At 46.8% G+C, this 20,067-nt stretch overlaps 1 protein-coding gene across 5 annotated transcripts in view; it reads left to right on the top strand.

Moving 5' to 3' along the window:
- The window catches only part of AGBL3 (ATP/GTP binding protein like 3), a 279,448-nt gene that overhangs the window by 216,816 nt on the left and 42,565 nt on the right, over positions 1 to 20,067 (top strand). For all 5 annotated transcript variants that reach the window (XR_003856022.1, XM_029597245.1, XM_029597246.1 and 2 more), the window contains one exon: positions 18,203 to 18,402. Coding sequence is in view for 4 of the 5 variants with exons in the window: in XM_029597245.1 (XP_029453105.1) it covers positions 18,203 to 18,402 (200 nt within the window). In the remaining variant the exon portion in view is untranslated. The remainder of the gene's footprint in view (positions 1 to 18,202; positions 18,403 to 20,067) is intronic.

Genomic DNA, 20,067 nt, shown 5'->3' with positions numbered 1-20,067 from the left:
CTGCATAGAGAGAGGAATATCTAGTAAGAGAAAAGAAGTGATGATCCCTTGTACAGGGCCTTGGTGAGGTCTCACCTGGAGTACTGTGTTCAGTTCTGGAGACTGTATCTCCAACGGGACAGAGTCAGGATGGAGGTGGTCCAGAGAAGGGCGACCAAAAAGGTGGAGGGTCTACATAAAATGACTTATGAGGAGAGATTGAAGAACCTAAATATGTATACCCTGGAGGAGAGGAGGAGCAGGAGTGATATGATACAGACTTTCAGATACTTGAAAAGTTTTAATGATCCATGGTCAACAACAAACCTTTTCCATTGGAAAAAAAATCAGTAGAACTAGGAGTCTTGATTTGAAACTCCAGGGAGGAAAACTTAGAACCAATGTCAGGAAGTATTTCTTCACGAAGTGGGTGGTGAATGCCTGGAATGCCCTTCCGGAGGAAGTGTTGAAGACTAAAACTGTGAAGGAATTCAAAGGGACTTGGGATAAACACTGTGGATCCATAAAGGCTAGAGGATGGGAAAGAAGAGAAGATCCTGGGAGTGGCTTGCTGGAATGGTGATGGCTACTACCTGGTGATTACTACCCTTACTCAATAAGCCTTCACATGGTTAATGCAACTCCAACATTGCTCTCTGCTTCAACGGCAAGGGGAAATGTGGAAAAGAGGATTTGCATTCAAACAACAACCAACAAGGACTGAACTACACAGTCTGGGTAAACAAATAAGCGTGGGGATAGCTTGCTTATTGCGGCGGTTACTACCCTAAACCAATTAAGCCTGATTCTTCACTTTGAATGCATGTACAGTGTTGCTCTCTGCTTCAACGGCAAGGGGAAATGTAGAAAAAAGGATTTACATTCAGACAACATCTAACAAGGTATTGATCTGTGCAGTCTGGGTAAACAAGCATCGGGGTAACTTACTTGATGCGGTGGTTACTACCCTTAACCATTAAGCCTTACGATTTACCTTTGATGCAACTCCAACATTACTCTCTGCATCAATGGCAGGGGGTGGCAGGAAATTTGAATCAAACAGTTACCAACAAGGGCCCTGAACTTGGTGGTCGGTGAAACAGATAAGTATGGGAAAATAAGTGTGGGAGCCTGCTGGGCAGACTGGATGGGCTGTTTGGTCTTTTTCTGCCGTCATTTCTATGTTTCTATGACAAGCAAGATTGTAGTCTTCACACATGGGGACACAATCAGATGGAGCCCCGATGCGGAAAATTTATGTCATAGTTTCTAGAACTTTGACTAGGCACACTGAGCATGCCCTATACCATGCGTCCATGCGAGGTCCCTCTCCATTCTCTCTTTCTGCAGAGCTGTAAGCCTTGCAGTGTGAGTGAGCTCACTTTTGTCTGTTTTTGGCCTTGTGGAAATCTTCCATTTTCTTGCGTTTTTCTCATTTTTTTCTCTCGTGATTCCATCGCCAGGTCCCTCTCGGTGCCTTCCTGTAGTGTTACTAGTCATGTTTTTAGCGATTTTGGGAAGTTTCCTTTCATGGTCAATTCCCCATGAGGGCGTTGCCTTGTTGCCCGCCGGCCATCACTGCTCGCTGCCATTGTTTTGGATGGCACCCCTTTTGTTTTGTCACTACATTTCCACATCCAGTTTTAGGCGATGCCTGCAGTGCCTGAGGACCATGTCCATCACTGATCCGCATGAGATATGTATCCTCTGCCTGGGGGCATCACATGATGTCCGGGTTTGCCGCTTATGTGCCCAGATGACCCAGAGGGACTTCGTTTTCGACTCAACAAGATGGAGCAGCTCTTCGGGTTGAAAATGTTTGAGTCATCGGCATCGATGGCATCAATGGACCTGGGAGCCACACCGATGGAGACTGACAACCATCGATCTCTTCCAAGCCAAGGACTTCAGGTTCCTTGTCATCGGTCTCCGCACCGGGGAAGGAGCGGGCCGAGCATCTGGTGTGTGATTGGTAAGCTAAGGGGGATGAAAAAAAAAGGTGGAATAATATTTGCTAGTTTTTATTCTAATTTCTGTTTTCTGCATTGAATGGGGATTTGCTAGTTGTTATTCTAATTTCTAAGTGTTACTGAATAGAGGAACTCAGAATACAGGTTTCTACTAAAGATTAAGGGTGCTTTGAAACTATAGCACAGCTGGAAGTAGGTAGTTTCTAGTTTGAGCAGGTATCTCCCAGCACATGTCCTGCCTGACTGGTTTTTGAGCTTATACTTCAGTCCTACTGGGCACAGAGCAGTGTACCTGACTCCTGCTTCCGCAAGCTTAAAAAGATGTATTTCTTTTTTCCCAAGATATTTTGCTTTCTCTCTGTTCTGAATCTGTTGTTCTGGTGTAAGACTGCATAATTGAGTTCTGAACAGAGATTATAAAACTCTGCTCTTACTGACTGACTGGTGTGTGGGTGGTAAGCTAAGGGGGCAAAAAAAAGGTGGAATAATATTTGCTAGTTTTTATTCTAATTTCTGTTTTCTGCTTTGCGTGAGAATTTGCTAGTTATTATTCTAATTTCTAAGTCTGTTATTGAATAGAGGAACTCAGAATACAGGTTTCTACTAGAGAGTGGGGGTGCTTTGAAACTAATTTGAAACTGTAGAGCCCACTGTTTAATTCCCTCCCACCCTACCTCACTACCCACCCCACGCCCTAGCCTAGTTCTTCTAATATAGTCCACCTGGATAAAGAGTTGGAAACAAGATAATTTAGAAATTTAGCAATTCTTTAGATGTTCTCCATCAAATTAATTGAGCAAAAGAAGACTATCCAGTGTAACAATTTGGAGCCTTTATTTTGATGCAAAACATCTGGAAACTTAGGGCTTGTCCATTTGTTCAAACCTTTCTTCCATGAAAAAGGAGATGACTCACCTTAAAGCTGAACTAACTGAAATAAAGAAAATATCAGCTACTACCAAGAAATCCTCACCCACTGTACAGTATAATTCAGGAATCATTTCCCCATTACCAAAGAGAATTCAAAAGCTCATGAAAAAGTGGTTTACAGTGGGCACAGGTAGAATAAGACCTGTGATCCAAAGCCACCCATCCTTCATAATTGTGCAGCCCACATGTCTTCGACCACTTACAAGAAGTGTATAGCAACCCAGGAACAAATGGATTACTGTGGGGCTCTGGGTGAGTAAGACCTGTGATGAGGAGACACACGCCCTCTCAAGTGACACAAATACAAAATGCCTTCTCTGTATTACATAATGAAGAAGCTAAAGCGATGGAGATTGAAGTGGTATCTGAAAAGAAAGAAGAAACTAAGTGCACGCAAAAATTCCAGAATACAAACAATAACCATAAGAAAATGCTCATTGTGCTGGGTGATTACTACTAATTTGGGAACTCTATTCAGGTGAACACTATAGTTAAAAGCTTTCTGGGATCATCGGCTGGCAGAAATGCTATTCAAATAGTCAATGCAATCAAAGAAGAAAGCAAGGAGTCTGTAGTTGATATTATCATCCATCTGGGAACTAACAGCACCCAAGTGGTACAGAGGGACTTCTAGACTCTGGAGCAGCAGATTAGTCACATAGCGAAGACTATTTACTTTTCAGAAGTCTTACCTGTTTGTGGAAAGAGGAAAGAAAGACTAAGTCATATACATACATCCAATACATAGCTCAAACTTGCGTAAGGAACAAAGTTTTGGATATATTGGAGGTAGGGCAATTTATGGAACAGAAAAGGACTTTATATGTCAAAGATGGTTTACATCTGTCTGTGGCATGAAAAAAGGATACTAAGGAATAAATTCAAATCCTATGCCATAAGGCATTTAAACTAAACGACAGGGGTGGCAGAAGGACATTGGAATGTCACCGTCCTAAAAACAAAAAGAAAACCAAATACAAAAACAAAGGAAATGGGTGAAGAGGATAACAAAAGTCCGCTGAATAAGGCAAAAAACAAGTCCAAGATAAGTTAACTGAACGGGAGATACTGGAAAGCTATGAGCATAAATGCTCATAGTCTGGCAATAAAATCTAAGACCTGCAAGCCCTAATGGTGGAGACAGACTTGGACATTGTTGCTGTTACGGAGACATGGTTCACGGAATCTCACGATTGGGATATGGCCATACCGGGCCATAACTTGTTGAGGAAAGACAGCGAGGACTAAAAAGGAATAGGAGTAACTCTTTATGTCAAAAATAATATCCAAGCAACTGAACTGCAAGGAATAGATGGTAGAGAAGAAGTATTATGGGCCATCCTAAAAAAAAGAGGATGGATCATCCATTTTTACTGGAATGGTTTACAGTCCTCTGTCTCAAACGGAAGAACTATATAGAGAGCTGGTAGATTTCCAAAAGGTTGGAAGGAAGGGAAAAGTGTTGATTGTTGGAGATTTTAATCTTCCGGACGTAGACTGGAGGATCCCTTTTGCGGAATCTAACAGAAGTAGGGAGTTAGTGGATGTCCTGCAAGGGGCTCCTTTCAAACAAATGGTTATGGAATCCACGAGAAAGGGAGTTATTCTCAAATTAGTGCTCACAAATGGGGATAGTGTCTCAAATGTCCAGGTAGGGGACCACCTCAGCACCAGTGATCATCAAATGGTGGTTTGATATCGCAAATAGGAAACAGAGAAGTCACACGAAAACCCGAGTTTTGAACTTAAAAAATACGGACTTTGTTGAAATGGGAAATTTTCTGGAGGTGGAACTTGAAGAAGTGGAGCAAATGTGGGACAAACTAAAAGCAATTTCAAAGGCAACTAATCTATATGTTAGAAAAGTAAACAAAAGCAAGAGAAATAAGAAACCTATCTGGTTCTTAAAGGAGGTGGCTGATATAATAAAAATAAAAAGAACAGCATTCAAGAAATATAAAGGATCCCAGAAAGAGGAACACAGGGTTAAACTGAGGGAGACGAAGAAAGTAGTCAGGAAAGCAAAAAGTCAGGCGGAAGAAAGGATTGCCAAAGAGATAAAGAGAGGTGACAAAACATTTTTCAGATACATCAGAGAAAGGTCCGAAGTGGTATTGTGAAACTGAAAGGTGAGAAGGATCAATGTGTGGAAGGAGACGAAGAAAATACGGAGATTTTAAACAAATACTTCAGTTCGGTATTCACTAAGGAAGACCCTGGAGAAGGACTGTCACTAGTTAACAAGACTGTGGATAGGGGTGGAGTAGACGAAACCCCGTTTATAGAAGAGAATGTATGGGAAGAGCTAGGAAAATTTAAAGTGGACAAAGCATTGGGGCCTGATGAGATTCATCCTAGGATACTGAGGGAGTTCAGAGATGTACTGGTGAGTCCGCTGAGTTACCTGTTCAATAGGTCCCTGGAAATGGGAGTGGTGCCGAGAGACTGGAGAAGAGCAGTGGTGGTCCTGCTTCACAAGAATGGGAGCAGAGAGGAGACTGGAAATTACAGGCCAGTTAGCCTCACCTCAGTGATGGGAAAGTTAATGGAGACTGCTGAAGGAAAGGTTAGTGAACTACCTACAGTCTGGTGGGTTGCTCGATCTGAAACAGCATGAATTCACCAGAGTAAGGTCCTGTCAGACAAATCTGATTGATTTCTTTGATTGGGTGACTAAAGAATTGGATCAGGGAGGAGCGCTAGATGTGATTTACTTGGATTTTAGTAAAGCCTTTGATATGGTCCCGCATAGAAGACTCATGAAGAAAATGAGAAGCCGGGCATGGGGATGCACTGGATCATGCTGTGATGCCCCCAAAGCGACCCTGAGGTGAGGAGAGCCAGTGCTCTATCTGTGCCAGGGGTCTGGATGATCTCCTCTAGTCCTGATGCCAGTCACTAATCCGTCTTGTGGGTCTGAAGAATATCTGATCACCCCTCCTTCCTCCCAGTTGGTGTTGGCATTGGCAACGTTTGAAGAGGAGCTGGAGCAGCGACTCCAGCTGGCGGTGGAGCAGGCACTGCAGGGCTTCGGCCTTGTGGCACTGATCCCGGTGCATGAAATCCTTAAGGAGCTGCTACTGAGGATATGGGAACACTCGCTCATAGTGCATCCCACTAATAAGAAGGCAGATGGGATCTACCGTATCCAGAAGGCACCCGGATTTGATAAGCGTCAGCTGTCCCACCAGTCGGTGGTGGTCGAATCCACCTTCAAGAGGGCCAAGCGCTCTCGGATTCATTCCTCGGCGCCCCTGGGGAAGGACCATAGAGCGTTGGACTTTCTTGGGATGAAGTTATTTCATGGTGCCAGGCTCATTGCCCGCATAGCTGCCTACCAGCTCCACATAAGCCAGTACTCGCAGGACATCTGGAAGCAGGTGCAGGAGGTGGCCGAGCAGCTGCCTCAACAGCAACAGGACACCCTCATGTCACTGGTGCATAAGGGCCTGCAGTGCCTAAAGGTCTGAGTAACCTAAAATTTTTTCGAGACGGCATCGAGAGTCTCTGCAGCGGGAATCGGCACCTGAAAAATGGCATGGCTGTGGGCCTCGGATATCCAACCAGAGGTACAAGAATGACTCTCCAACATGTCATATACTGGGGAGAATCTTTTTGGAGATACAGTGAGGGACGCAGTGATCCAACTTTGGAACCACCATGAAACCCTTCAACAACTCTCCGCCAGTATTCCCGACCCATTCTCCTCTTCCAGGAGGCTGGCGAGACAGGGACAAAGGAAGTCTTTTTCACCAAAGGAAACACTATCCTCTGCCCCTTTGCTGCCATCAACACCACCAGGGCTCCTGCAGCTGTCACAGGCAGCAGGGAGCTCCCAAGCCCCAGCCGGCGCCTCAGTCAATTCTAGGGAAGGGGTTTTGACTGTGTCGTAGGGAGCGCAGGCCAGTCGCAATACTTGGGACGTTAGAACCTCCAGCTGGGGTTAGGCTGCAGTTCTTCGTGAACCAGAGGCCCAATATAACCTCAGACCAGTGGATTCTTTCCATCGTCCGTTAGGGGTACCAATTAAATCAATTGGGTGTCCCGCCAAATTGCCCTCCAAGCCCATTTTGGGGGCAGATAGTGCATCAGCAGGTACTGCTAATGGAGCTCTCCTCCCTCTTAACAGTGAGAGTGGTCGGACCTGTACTATCAGGGTAAAGTGAGAGGGGATTCTACTCCATGTTTTTCCTGATTCCAAAGAGAACAGGAGGACTCTGTCCCATCCTAGACATAAGGGCCTTGATCAAGTTTCTAAAAAATGAAAAGTTCAAGATGGTTTCCTGGGCACTTTGATCCCATTTTTACAAAAAGGGGACTGGCTATGTTCCCTCGATCTAAATGCATACATTCACATTGAGATCTTTCACAGTCACAGGAAGTAGCTCTGATTTGTGGTGGGAAAACAGCACTTCCAGTACTGGATGTTGCCGTTCGGGCTAGCATTAGCTCTATGTGACTTCATGAAATGCTTAGCTGTGGTGATGGTGCACCTCCACAGGCTGGGAGTGCATGTTTTCCCCTATCTGGATGATTAGCTGATCAGGGGCTGCCAGGTCCCTGCGCTTGATCATTGGGGTGTTGGAGTCACTAGGATTCATCATCAACCACCCAAAGTCCCATCTTAGCCCGTCACTTCAATTGGGCTTTATAGGAGCCCTGCTAGACATGGCTCAGGCGAAGGCCTTCCTGCCTTATCAAAGGGCCGTCACCTTGACAACCATCGCGGCAGAGAGTCAGCAGGTATCAGCCTGGCACATGTTGAAGATGTTGGGCCACATGGCCGAAACCGTCCATGTCGCTCCTTTGGCATGTTTACACATATGCAGAGCCCAATGGACCTTGAGGTCACAGTGGTGCCAGACCACTCAAAGCCTGCAGGATTGCGTCCGAATCACCCCGGCTCTCCGGGACTCATTGACTTGGTGGTGGGTACTTTCAAATCTGGAATGGGGAATCTCTTTTCAAAGTCTCCTACCCAAATTGTCCTTACCATGGATGCATCCACCCTGGGGTGGAGAGCTTATGTAGATGGGCTCAGCACCCAGGGTCTCTGATCCGCTCATCAGTGCTCTTGTTAACCCAATTTCCAGGAGCTTCAGGCAATCAGGTACACGCTATGGGCTTCCAGAGGTCTTCTGTGCAACAAAGTTGTCCTGATCCAAACTGACAACCAGATAGCCATATGGTATGTCAACAAGTAGGGAGGCACGGGATCGTATCTCCTGTGTCAGGAAGTGGTTCAGATCTGGTCGTTGGCCCTGAACCATGGAATGGTGTTCAGTGCCATGTACCTGGGCAGGACAGAGGACATGGTAGCAGACAGGCTGTATCGAGCCTTCAGACCCCACAAGTGGACCGTGGACTGGGGGGGAGCAAATCGGATATTTCACAGGTGCCTCTGTTCTGCTCCCTGTGCAGGTCAGATGGCAAACTAGCCTCAGATGCCCTGATCTGTCATTGGGACAAGGGTCTTCTGTATGCATATACTCTGATTCCCTTTGTAGTGAAGATTCTCTTGAAGCTTCGCGAGGACAAGGGGACTATGATCCTCATGGATCCTTATTGATAAGTCAGGACTGGTTTCCACTCCTACGGGAGTTGTCCATCCGGAGACCAAATCTCATCACACAAGATCGAGGCAGGTTGCAGCATCCCAACATCCAGGCTCTGTCACTCACAGCCTGAATGTTGAAAGGTTAATCGTGCAGCCGCTTAATCTTTCTGAGGATGTGTCTCGGGTCCTGTGGCTTCTAGAAAGCCTTCTTCTAGAAAGTCCTATGGACTGAAGTGGAGGAGGTTTTCCATGTGGTATGAGCAGAAAGCCCTAGATCCATTCTCCTGCCCCACACAAAAACTGCTTGATTACCTTCTACACCTATTGGAAGCTGGCTTAAAAACCAATTCTGTTAGAGTTCATTTCAGTGCGACTGGCACATACCACCAAGGTGTAGATGGTATGCCCATCTCTGTACAGCCTATAGTTGTACAATTCTTGCAGGGCCTTCTTCAATTGACGCTTCACCTAAGGCCTCCCACTGGGTCTTGGGACCTCAACGTGGTGGTAGCTCAGCTGATGAAAGCTCCTTTTGAGCTGCTGTGCACCTGTGACCTGAAGTACCTGACCTGGAAGGTCATATGTTTGGTGGCAGTCACCGCAGTGCGCAGGGTCAGTGAGCTCCAGGCCTTAGTGACTTATCCACCTTATTCTAAGTTTCATCGTGACAGGGTGGCCTTCCCTATGCACTCTAAGTTCCTGCTTAAGGTGATGATGGAGTTCCATCTTAACCAGTCCATCATCCTGCCAACATTCTTCCTCAGGCCTCATTCGCACTAAGGTAAATAAGCCCTGCACATTTTGGACTGCAAGCCAGCCTTAGCCTTCCATTTGGAGTGGACAGAAGCCTATAGACAGTCCACCCAATTTTTTATTTCTTTTGATAGTAATTGGTTGGGCAGTGCCATTGCCAGACACTATCCAATTGGCTAGCAGATTGCATCTCCTTCTGTTATGCCCAGGTGGGACTGCATCTTGGGAGTCACATCAAGGCTCATTCTGTCAGCCCACTTATGAGCAGTTCCCGTGGAGGAGCTCTGCATAGAGTTCCTGCCACACATTCACATTGCACTACTGTCTGTATAGGGATGGCTGACGCGACAGTAGGTTCAGCCAGTCTATCCTTCGGAACCTGTTTGAGGTGTAAAACCCAATTCTCCCCACCTAGGGCCCATTGTTTGGATTCAGGCTGTCTCTCACCTCTCTTACCTCCAGCACCGTTGTTGTGCCTGTTGGCACCTGGTTGGGTGTCTGTTGTTCCCCTTTTGTGTTGGGGATTCTCTCATGCGTGAGGACTACTATCCTGCTTGTCCTCAGAGAAAGAATTGCTTGCCTGTAACAGGTGTTGTCCGAGGACAAGAGAATGATAGTCCTCACAAAATCCACCCGCCACCCCAGGGAGCTGGGTTTCTCCTATTTTTTTATTTTAATTATAATTCTCTGTTACAAGACTGGAGCGGGACCCTGTGGATGCGTGATATAGGGCACACTCAGCGTGCCCTGCCCCGTATAGGGGCTCCATCTGATGTCACCTATGTGAGAGGATTACCATCCTGCTGTCCTCGGAGAACACCTGTTACAGGTAAGCAACTTTGAAAACTCATCCTAAGTTTTTAACCAAGGTTGTCTCTCATTTTTATTTAATCGATTCGTTGTCTTGTCATCATTTTTCCAAGACCACAGTCCAATTAAGGCAAGCAGGCTCTTCATACATTGGACCGCAGAAGAGCTTTGTTATTCTATTCATAAAGAATGTCTTCCATAAAATCTTCACTACCGTTTGTCACTTCTACCTAATCAAACAAGTTTCTTTATTTAGAAAAAGAGCGCTTTCAACTTGGATATCTGATTGCATTTCTTACTGTTTTAATTAGTCAGCACAGCATCTTCAAAGTAAAGTGAAAACCTATCAAGTCAGGGCTATAACAGCTTCCTTAGCATATATTTCCTCTGCCTCCATAGCAGATATATGCAAGGCTTACACTTAATCTTTCATCCATACCTTTACTGCTCATTACTGCCTAGAAAATCCTTTATGTCAAAGACAGCAGTTTTTCAAACAAGCAGTTCTAGAGAGCTTATTTGACTGATTCTTTCAACTGTTCCCTTCAGCTTCTAGAATAATTGAAGATTGTATGATTCTCCAATATCATAAGAGAATACTATACAAGTCAAGCAACCCTCAGCTTGGGAGACCCAACTTCTGTGGCTGACCTCTCTCCTGCGTGTCCACGGAGAAAGCAAAGCTGCTCACTTGTAATGGGTGTTCTCCATACACAACAGAACAAAGCAGCCACACAAGCCCATTATTTATTTATTTACTTATTTTTCTATACCGATGTTGGTATATACCTTCACACCGGTTTACAATGTTTCCTTAACATAAAATAAACATAAAATACAATATTTCATAAAAACAAAAGAGTTGAACATCAGGAGACTCACACAGCAGTGGCTGCATGGGAATGCCTGCACATGTGTGATTGTATTTTGGAAAGAGAGAGAGAGCGCATGTATGTTGTGATTGCATGTGGGAGAGAGAGAGAGAGAAAGCGTATGTGTGATTGTGGAAAAGAGAGAGACCATGTGTGTTATTGCATGTGGGAGAGAGAGAGCATGTGTATGATTGCATGTGGGAGAGAGAGACCATATGTGTGATTGCATGTGGGAGAGAGAACAAGCTTGTGAGTGACTGCAGTTGAGAGAGAGAAAGCATATGTGTGATTGTATGTGGGAGAAGAGCGTGTGTGATTGCATGTGGGAGAAAAAGAGAACAAGTGTGAATGCATGTGGCAGAGAGAGAGAGTATGTATATGGTGTGTGTGATTGTGAGAGAGAAGGAGAACGTGTGTGAATATGATTGCATGTGTGTCTGTGTGAAAGAGATAGGAGAATTTTTATGTGCAACCTCTCCTACCCCAACTAAATTATGACAATCTCTAGGTAACTGGAAATCATACATTACCACGAGTGGAGAGCAGTTTATTTTTTATCCTTAGAAATTGTAATTATTGGGTGGTGTTTGATTTATCTGTTGTTTTGAAATAATTTATTAATATTTCCAAAAACTTTTTACAATGGTGTATGAGTTTTTAATTATTCAAAGTTCAATTTGTCAGCTATTTTGAAATATGAATTCCTTTTATTGGTATGGTTTTACTATTATGATTTCTTATTTACTATTATGATGATTTATATTTCTTAATTTTGTTGTTTGATTTTTTTGAGGACTGATGATCTTGCTGTTTTTCCATTGTACTACATACGGAGTTTGGCTTGTTCAGCAGTTTCCAGTTCAGTTTTTGTCTGCATGTTTTTGTTTATACTTTTTTATGGTCAATTTATTCTGTGTTTGGTGAGGTTCTGCATGTGTGACTGAGGTGCAGTATTCTGGGAGCTAGCATGTAGTTTACGTGTAGGGATCTATAGCAGCCTGGCCTGTTCTGTTTTCATAATAAGAGGGGGGAGGGAGTGAGAGACATTTTTCTCTTCTCCTTTGTATAATTTTAATTTTATGTGAGAAAAAATGTATCAGTTCCAATCATATTTTTACATAACTCTTGAATATTTTAATTGAAAAATGTGAATCAAAATTACGGTAATCTTCAAAAGTTGTGTGAAAGGAATCTGGTGGATCAGGGTGTCGACTGGCTTGTGACACTCAATGACCAGAATTATTTAAATCTTGGCACATCCTGATGAACTTCATGGGATACAAAAAAATTCCAAAGACGTCTTTTACACTGGATGTACATGTTTCTGTGTTGTGTGTGTCTGCTCAGTCCTTTCTCCCCTTCCCTGCTCGATCCATCCTTCCCCCAGTGTCCCTCACAAGGCCTCACCATACCCCCCCCCCCAACACCTGTAAACCTTCATTTTCCTCCCTCCCAGTCCCAATCTTCCTCCCTCAGCAACTCGTTCCCTTTCTCAGAAGAATAGGTTGACAACCTCTAGCCTAAATTCCCTGCCTCAGCCTTAATCTCCCTGTGTGTGTCTGTATGTGTTATATTTGTTTGTATGTAGGATGAGAAACAAAGCTGGGACTTTATATTCCTGGCTGTTACCTGGCAATCTGTTCAAACCCTGACTCTGCACTGACATCAGACTCCTTTATAGGGGTGTGGGAGAAACTGTCCTTTGTTATAAGGGATATTTTTCTCCCTTAATGTTCCGAACGGGAAACAAACAATACAGAAATCCCCTTTCCCTGTACGTGCCAGGATCAGTCCAGACCGCTGGGTTGTGTCTCTCTTCCAGCAGAGGGAGTCAGAGAAAAAAAAACTGAAACGGCCCCCCTCTTAACCTGGTGAGCCACCTGCGATCCCTCAGTATTTTCTCTGACTCTCAGCAGAAGGGTTGACAGAACCTGCATTCCTGATTTTTCAATTTCTTTAAATTTAGTTACATCTTTTTTTTTACAGAGTTCTAAGGCTCTGGATGATTTAGTTAACACCTTTGGCTACAGCAAGCTGTATAAAAAAAAAAAAAAAAAAGCTCAGTGCGGTTTTATTTTCCCAGGCTTTTCACTCAGCAGCAGTAGAGGTAAGGCAGGGGCTGGCAGCTCTAAAAGCCTTGTTCCCAGAGAGCCGTCTATCTCTGGAGGGGGATTAACCGGTGGGCCGGTCCCTCCCCTCGGCCCCCGAGACGAGTTTCCTCGGGTCCTGCAGCATTCCTAGAGCTCCGGAAGGCCGCGAGTTGGCAGGGTATTTTAAGTCCTTCTTTTGTCTTTCCTACCGCGCTATTTGGAAACCCCCTCTCCCCCCCCCCCCGGGATGCCACGAGGGCTATCATGCTCAGCATGTGGGGAGGTGGGGTTGCGCCTCTCGCGGGACGGGGTTTGCGCCCGCTGCCTCTCCGGGGGGGAGGGCTCGTCTGGGGGTGATTTTGGGCCCATTTTGCCATGCGGCGCAGGACGGCGATCGCGATCGTGTCCGGGTCCGTCGCCGGTGCACGCGGGAATGGCGGCCAATTTGTCAGAGCCCTGCCTGCCGACTGGGGAAGAGGATTCTCCAATTTCTCCTCCCAGTCTGAGTCCTGTTCGACTGCGCGATCCGGGGCCCGCCCCCTCGGGGAGCCCGGTCTTCCACCTACTCCTCCTCCTCCTCCTCCCCTTCACCTATCGGATCCCTTAAAGGGCCAGTCAGTTTTTTCTTTAAAATTTATTTTACTTATGCATAAGGCTTTTTTGGAGGCGGAAGCTCGTCAGCAGGATGAGCAGCCCCCTCCCGCAAAGATTGCGCGGCGGGACACATCTCTGGATGCCCTTTCAGCCCCTGGGGGGGCTCCGGATCCTGTTCCCTTGGGATCTTTTCTGGATCCTCTCCTTCAAAACCTAGATGGGGGTGTTGATGAGTCCGCTCCCGTAGAGGGGGACAACCCCCAGGTTTCTCGGCTGTTTCGCCGGGAGGAGTTGGATCCCTTGATCCCCTATGTCCTGAAGGAACTGGAAGTGGAGGCACCAGTCCCCAGTTCGGAGCCAGTTAAGGGGAAACCAGTACTCTCGGGGCTGCGTGCCCTGCCCCAAACTTTTCCTTTCCACCCAATGCTTAAGCAGTTGGTCACTCGGGAGTGGGAATCTCCGGACGGACGGGCGATGGACAAGCTCTACCCTTTACCCGAGGAAGCCTTGGATATCATCAGGATTCCCAAGGTGGATGCGTCAGTTACTGCAGTCACCAAGCGGACCACCATTCCTGTTACGGGAGCGACGGCTCTTAAGGACTTACAGGATAGGCGGCTAGAAGTCCTCCTCAAGCGCATTTTTGAGGTGTCAGCGCTCTGTGTTAGAGCGGCGGTCTGCAGTAGCCTCATGCAGTGAGCAACCCTCAGGTGGGTCCAGCAAATGCTCACATCACAGGTGTTGCTGCCAGAGGAAGCAGATCAGGCGAATAGGATGGAGTCCACTGTAGCTTACACAGCGGATGCATTATATGATCTGTTGCGGGCATCTTCACGCAACATGGCCACTGCAGTTTCGGCTAGAGGGCTTCTCTGGCTCCAGAACTGGTCCCCGGATGTTTCTTCCAAAACTCAGTTGGGCAATCTTCCTTTTAAGGGGAAATTGTTGTTTGGTGAGGAGCTTGACGCCCTTATTAAGTCTCTTGGGGAGAATAAGGTGTATAAATTGCCAGAAGACAAGCCTAAGTCTTCCAGGCCCTTTGGGGCAGCGCGTTACCGTTTACGAGGACTGCGCAGATTTCGGCAGTCGCAGCCACCCGCCTTTCCCGCCCGACAACCGACTCAGAGGGCTCAGTCTTGGCCTACTTCCTTTCGTGGTCGGAGGCCATTTCGGGAGGGAGGCTCTCAGGGGGCCACCGGAGGTAAGCAGTCCTAATGAAGGTGTCCCAACCCTCTCCCCGGTTCCAGTGGTGGGAGGTCGTCTCTCCCTGTTTCTTGAGGAGTGGGTCAGGATCACATCGGACCAGTAGGTCCTCAATATCATCGTCAATGGTTACGAGTTGGATTTTGCCCGCCCGTTGAGGGATCTTTTTCTGATTTCTCCCACCGGCTCTCTGGCCAAGCAAGAGGTAGTCGTGCAAACCCTGAATCGCTTGAAATCCCTGGGAGCTATTGTTCCGGTCCCTTCCGAGGAGCACAGGGCCGGCAGGTACTCCATCTATTTCGTAGTCCCGAAGAAGGAGGGGTCCTTCCGGCCAATATTGGATCTCAGGGCAGTCAACCGAGCACTTCGGGGTCCCCGCTTTCGCATGGAGACTGTACGGTCGGTCATTGCGGCCGTCCATTCCGGAGAATATTTGGCCTCTTTGGACCTGACCGAGGCGTATCTTCACATCGGGATACGCGAGCGCCATCAGCGTTTTCTCCGGTTCATGGTCCTGGGGGAGCATTATCAGTTCCAAGCTCTTCCGTTCGGCTTAGCGATAGCGCCTCGGGTCTTCACCAAGGTAATGGTAGTCGTAGCAGCGGCCCTCCGGCGGGAGGGGATCTTGGTTCACCCATACCTGGACGATTGGCTCATCCGGGCCAAATCTGAGAGCCGCTGTCGGGAAGCAGTGAGCAAGGTTCTACTCCAGCTCCAGTCCCTTGGTTGGGTGGTCAACTTTGCCAAGAGCCAGTTGGTACCATCTCAGGTTCTCAACTTCCTGGGAGCACGCTTCGATACCTCAGTAGGCAAGGTCTTCCTCACTCGGGAGAGGAGACTCAAGTTAGTGGCGCAGATCCATCGGCTCCTGTCCTTACCCCTGCCCATAGTATGGGATTATTTGCAGGTACTTGGTTCCATGGCGTCTACTCTGGAGGTGGTTCCCTGGGCGTGGACACATATGAGACCATTACAACGCACATTGCTTTAATCGGAGGAGTTTCACCTGCCTTTGCCACTAATGGAACCAGCCAGGTCCAGTCTCGATTGGTGGTTGATTCCAGCCCACTTGTTACAGGGCATGGACCTGGAAGAGCCGCAGTGGGTAATAGTCACGACGGATGCCAGCCTCACCGGTTGGGGAGCAGTTTGCCAGTCACAATCCGCTCAGGGTCGTTGGACAAGTTATCAGGCGATGTGGTCAATCAATCGATTGGAAACCAGGGCGGTACTCCTGGCGTTACGTGTTTTTCTCCCTCTGGTAGCTCAGTGTGCGGTGCGAGTCTTGTCAGACAACGCGACAACGGTAGACTACATCAACCACCAAGGGGGAACCAGGAGCCGGTCGGTGGCCTGGGAGGCCAAAAGGCTCATGACGTGGGCAGAGCGACATCTGGTCCGGTCGGTGGCCTCGCACATAGCCGGGGTGGACAATGTGCAGGCAGACTTTCTCATCCGCCAGCATCTAGATCCCGGCAAGTGAGAGCTGTCCAACGCAGCTTTCCGACTGATCACTCGTCGTTGGGGGGTTCCACACCTCGACCTGATGGCAACTCGGACAAATGCAAAGGCGCCTCTGTTTTTCAGTCGTCGGAGAGACCACGGGTCGGAAAGAGTGGATGCTCTTGTCCTTCCGTGGCCTCGCGGCGTACTACTGTATGTGTTTCCACCTTTGCCACTAGTGGGCAAGATCGTGCGTCGGATAGAGAACCTCATGGGATCTGTTATTCTGGTAGCCCCAGAGTGGCCTCGAAGGTCATGGTTTGCGGATCTGATCTCGTTGGCGATCGATGGTCCGGTGCATCTCACCCACCTTCCGAATCTTCTTCGACAAGGTCCAGTATTTTTAGATCGAGCGGATCGCTTTTGCCTAGCGGCCTGGCTTATGAGAAGAGGCAATTGAGGAAGAGAGGATATTCGGATTCGGTTATTTCTACCCTCTTACAAGCACGGAAATCGTCCATGTCGTTGGCCTATATTCGTGTTTGGAGAGTTTTCGACTCTTGGTGCCAAGCTTTGAACGTCGCCCCGCGTCTAGCTTTGGTGGCACACATCCTATCCTTCCTGCAGGAGGGACTGAAAAAAGGTCTAGCTTGCAGTTCTCTCCGGGTGCAGGTCGTGGCACTGGGTTGCCTGCAGGGCAAGATTGGTGGCTTTTCGCTGGCAACTCATCCGGATGTGTCCCGTTTTTTGAAGGGGGCCAAGCATTTGCGCCCGCCGGTATGACAAATTTGTCCTGCCTGGAGCTTGAATTTAGTTCTTAAGGGCTTATGTGGTCTTCCTTTTCAGCCCATCCGGCGGGCTACGTTGAAGGATTTGACACTCAAGACTGTTTTTTTGGTAGCCATTACCTCCGCACGGCGAATTTCAGAGCTTCAAGCTTTGTCGTGTTGGGATCCGTATCTTCGTATTTCGGATTCCGGAGTTTTGCTGCAGACCATTCGCTCCTTCTTGCCCAAGGTGGTATCAGCTTTTCATGTCAATCAGACGGTAGAGTTACCAGCCTTCCTGAATTGGATCCGACTTCTGCGACGGATAAAGATCTGCATAAGTTGGATGTGCGCCGGGTTCTCCTTCGCTATCTAGAGGTGACCAATGCTTTTTGATTATTGGATCATTTGTTTGTCTTATTGACTGGTCCTAGATGGGGACATAAGGCATCTAAAGCTACGGTTGCTCGGTGGTTGAAGGAGGCCATTTCCTCCACTTATCTGTGCGCTGGGCGTGCCATACCAGAAGGCTTGAAAGCGCACTCTACCAGGTCTCAAGCGGCCTCTTGGGCGGAGAGCCAGTCGGTCTCGCCGCAGGAGATTTGTAGAGCAGCTACTTGGAAATTCTTGCATACTTTTGCGAAACATTATCGTGTGGAAGTCCGGGATCCGGAGGTCGACTGTTTGGGCAGCAGTGTTCTTCGTACGGGACTCTCCAAATCCCACCCCAATTAAGGCAGCTCTGGTACATCCCAGCGGTCTGGACTGATCCTGGTACGTACAGGGAAAGGAAAATTGGTTCTTACCTGCTAATTTTCGTTCCTGTAGTACCAAGGATCAGTCCAGACACCCGCCCTTGGGTTTTTTGGAAAGTCCGTTTTTTCTGTATGTTTTCTTCCTTCTTCTTACCTCGGCAGAGTTCTTTACAGGCATGGGAAGGAATCTTCTTGATTGATATGTTATGCGGCGGTACGGTTTGTTTCTTTTACCGCGCGTATTGTTGTAGCCACTGGTTATGTTTGGGGATTTGTTCTCCTTTATTGGTTATTCTGCTTTGATATTCTATATACTGAGGGATCGCAGGTGGCACACCAGGTTAAGAGGGGTGCCTTTTCAGGTTTTTTTTCTCTGACTCCCTCTGCTGGAAGGGAGATACAGCCCAGCGGTCTGGACTGATCCTTGGTACTACAGGAACGAAAATTAGCAGGTAAGAACCAATTTTCCTTTCTTTCAGCCTTTTGAATATGAGAGGGCGCCTTACTAGGAAAACACCTATATCATACCTACTGGGTGACACAGTGAGCGAAGACCAGCCCTCGACCAGGAGAATCAATTCCTCTACTTGTGCCAACATTGCATCATCTTTTGAATGGGAGAAGCACCAAGACATAGTGCAAAGGAAGGGCAGAGCGTCAGCACGTCCACAGGAAGAAGGTCTTTCTTGATTCTTTGCTATTTATGTGTTCATAGACTTTGATATATTTAGGGCTTCTGAGTTTGGATTTTAATCGATAAACACCTATAAAATACTCCTGATGCAAAAAAAAAAATAAAATAGTTGTTTGTTGTATAAACAGTGAAAAAAGCGCCCTTTCCTCTGGTACAATCTCACCCTTCCCTTGCCTGCCATGGATCCTCCTCTCTTTTAGTGCCTTTCCCATGCTGATGACTCTTCAGCTGCACAAATGTATATAATTCAACCAGTAAAGGTACCCAGCAATAATACCTGCGCCGCAAAACCACCAGTAAACACTCAAAGAGCTCCTGTTTAACTGGAAAGTAAACATCTAAATTTGCAATTTAGAAACACCTAAGTGCAGAAGCCCTAGACATATTGCACAAACTGCAGCTTTAAGAATAGAAAAATCATTTCATGTGCATCCATTTCTGGTTGAGTTCAGTCCAGCATGTAAGCTTGTGCGTGCACCTGCTCTATACCCTCTAGGGCTTCGCTGCTCGCGATGTTTTGTGAAGCTCAGTCCGTGCTCTCTTGCTCGTGACACCATTGGAATCCGTCTTCATTGTCTGATGACCTCGTGAGCAGGAGAGAGGCAGCACTTCCCAATCCGTCGTGATTAAGCAAGAACCATGGTGTTTTCGTTTGCATGCTGGAACCTTTTCCAGTCAATCCACAATATGTACATATTTTTACCTTGCTCAGTCTAAAACAAAAAACTTTGCCTCCTGAAGAAGATGCACTTTGAAACCTGGTCCCGTATCAGGGCTCCTTGTGACTGGCAGTGTTTTGTAGTCACAGCAAGGTAAGTCACAGTTTGCCACATTTTGGGATGAAGGTCTTTGTTTAAAACTGCTTTGGAACCTGTGAACAAGTGTCCCATGATTATCTGGAAAGTGAGACGCCACACTTTTGAGGGTGCCCTATGAGGATATATTGCGGATTGATTGGAGAAGGTTCTGATTGTGACGTGGTTTTCCAATTTAGACTCTGCTGACCAGATGAAGCCAGGTGTACGCAAGCAATTTCAAAGGTTTTGATGAGGATGTTTGTTTACCATAATTTCCTGGGTGTGGGTGTGTGTGTGTATATATATATATATATATATATATATATGATTTTCTTGGGCAATAATAAATGAATTTTTTCATTATTGCTGAGCTTCTCTTTCTAATCAGAAAGAGCTCAGCAAGACCCCAGTACAGGGGACTGTGGCTAAATGGCAGTTATAGAAAAGCAATTCTTTTGCCGCTATTGAATGCAAATAAAAAGCTGAAGGAGACAGAAATCTGTACAAGATTCTCCGTCCTTGCAAACCCAGCTTGCCCTGGGCGACAGTGGCACGAAGGAAAAGCCAACCGTTTGTCGAAAAGAGTCAGTCCTGAGCTCCAGCCAGAAAGGTAGTCATTTCTACACTTTGGTGGATGTTTTACTGACTCTTAGTTCTGTGTCTGTTGATATTTTACATCTCACTGTCAGCACTTGCCTATCTGACTGGTCATATTCATGCCCTGGGATATGAGTGTGTTTATAGAGAGGTATATATACATGGTAATGTATGCGCATGTTATTGATAACAGGTTTTCTGCATTGGCAACTGATGGTAATATTAGTATTTATTTATTTGTTTCTATAGTTTTGTT

The sequence above is a fragment of the Rhinatrema bivittatum genome, chromosome 4 (genome assembly GCF_901001135.1).
Source record: "Rhinatrema bivittatum chromosome 4, aRhiBiv1.1, whole genome shotgun sequence".
NCBI classification, from domain to species: Eukaryota; Metazoa; Chordata; class Amphibia; order Gymnophiona; family Rhinatrematidae; genus Rhinatrema; species Rhinatrema bivittatum.
This window is presented reverse-complemented; position numbering and strand designations above follow the sequence as displayed.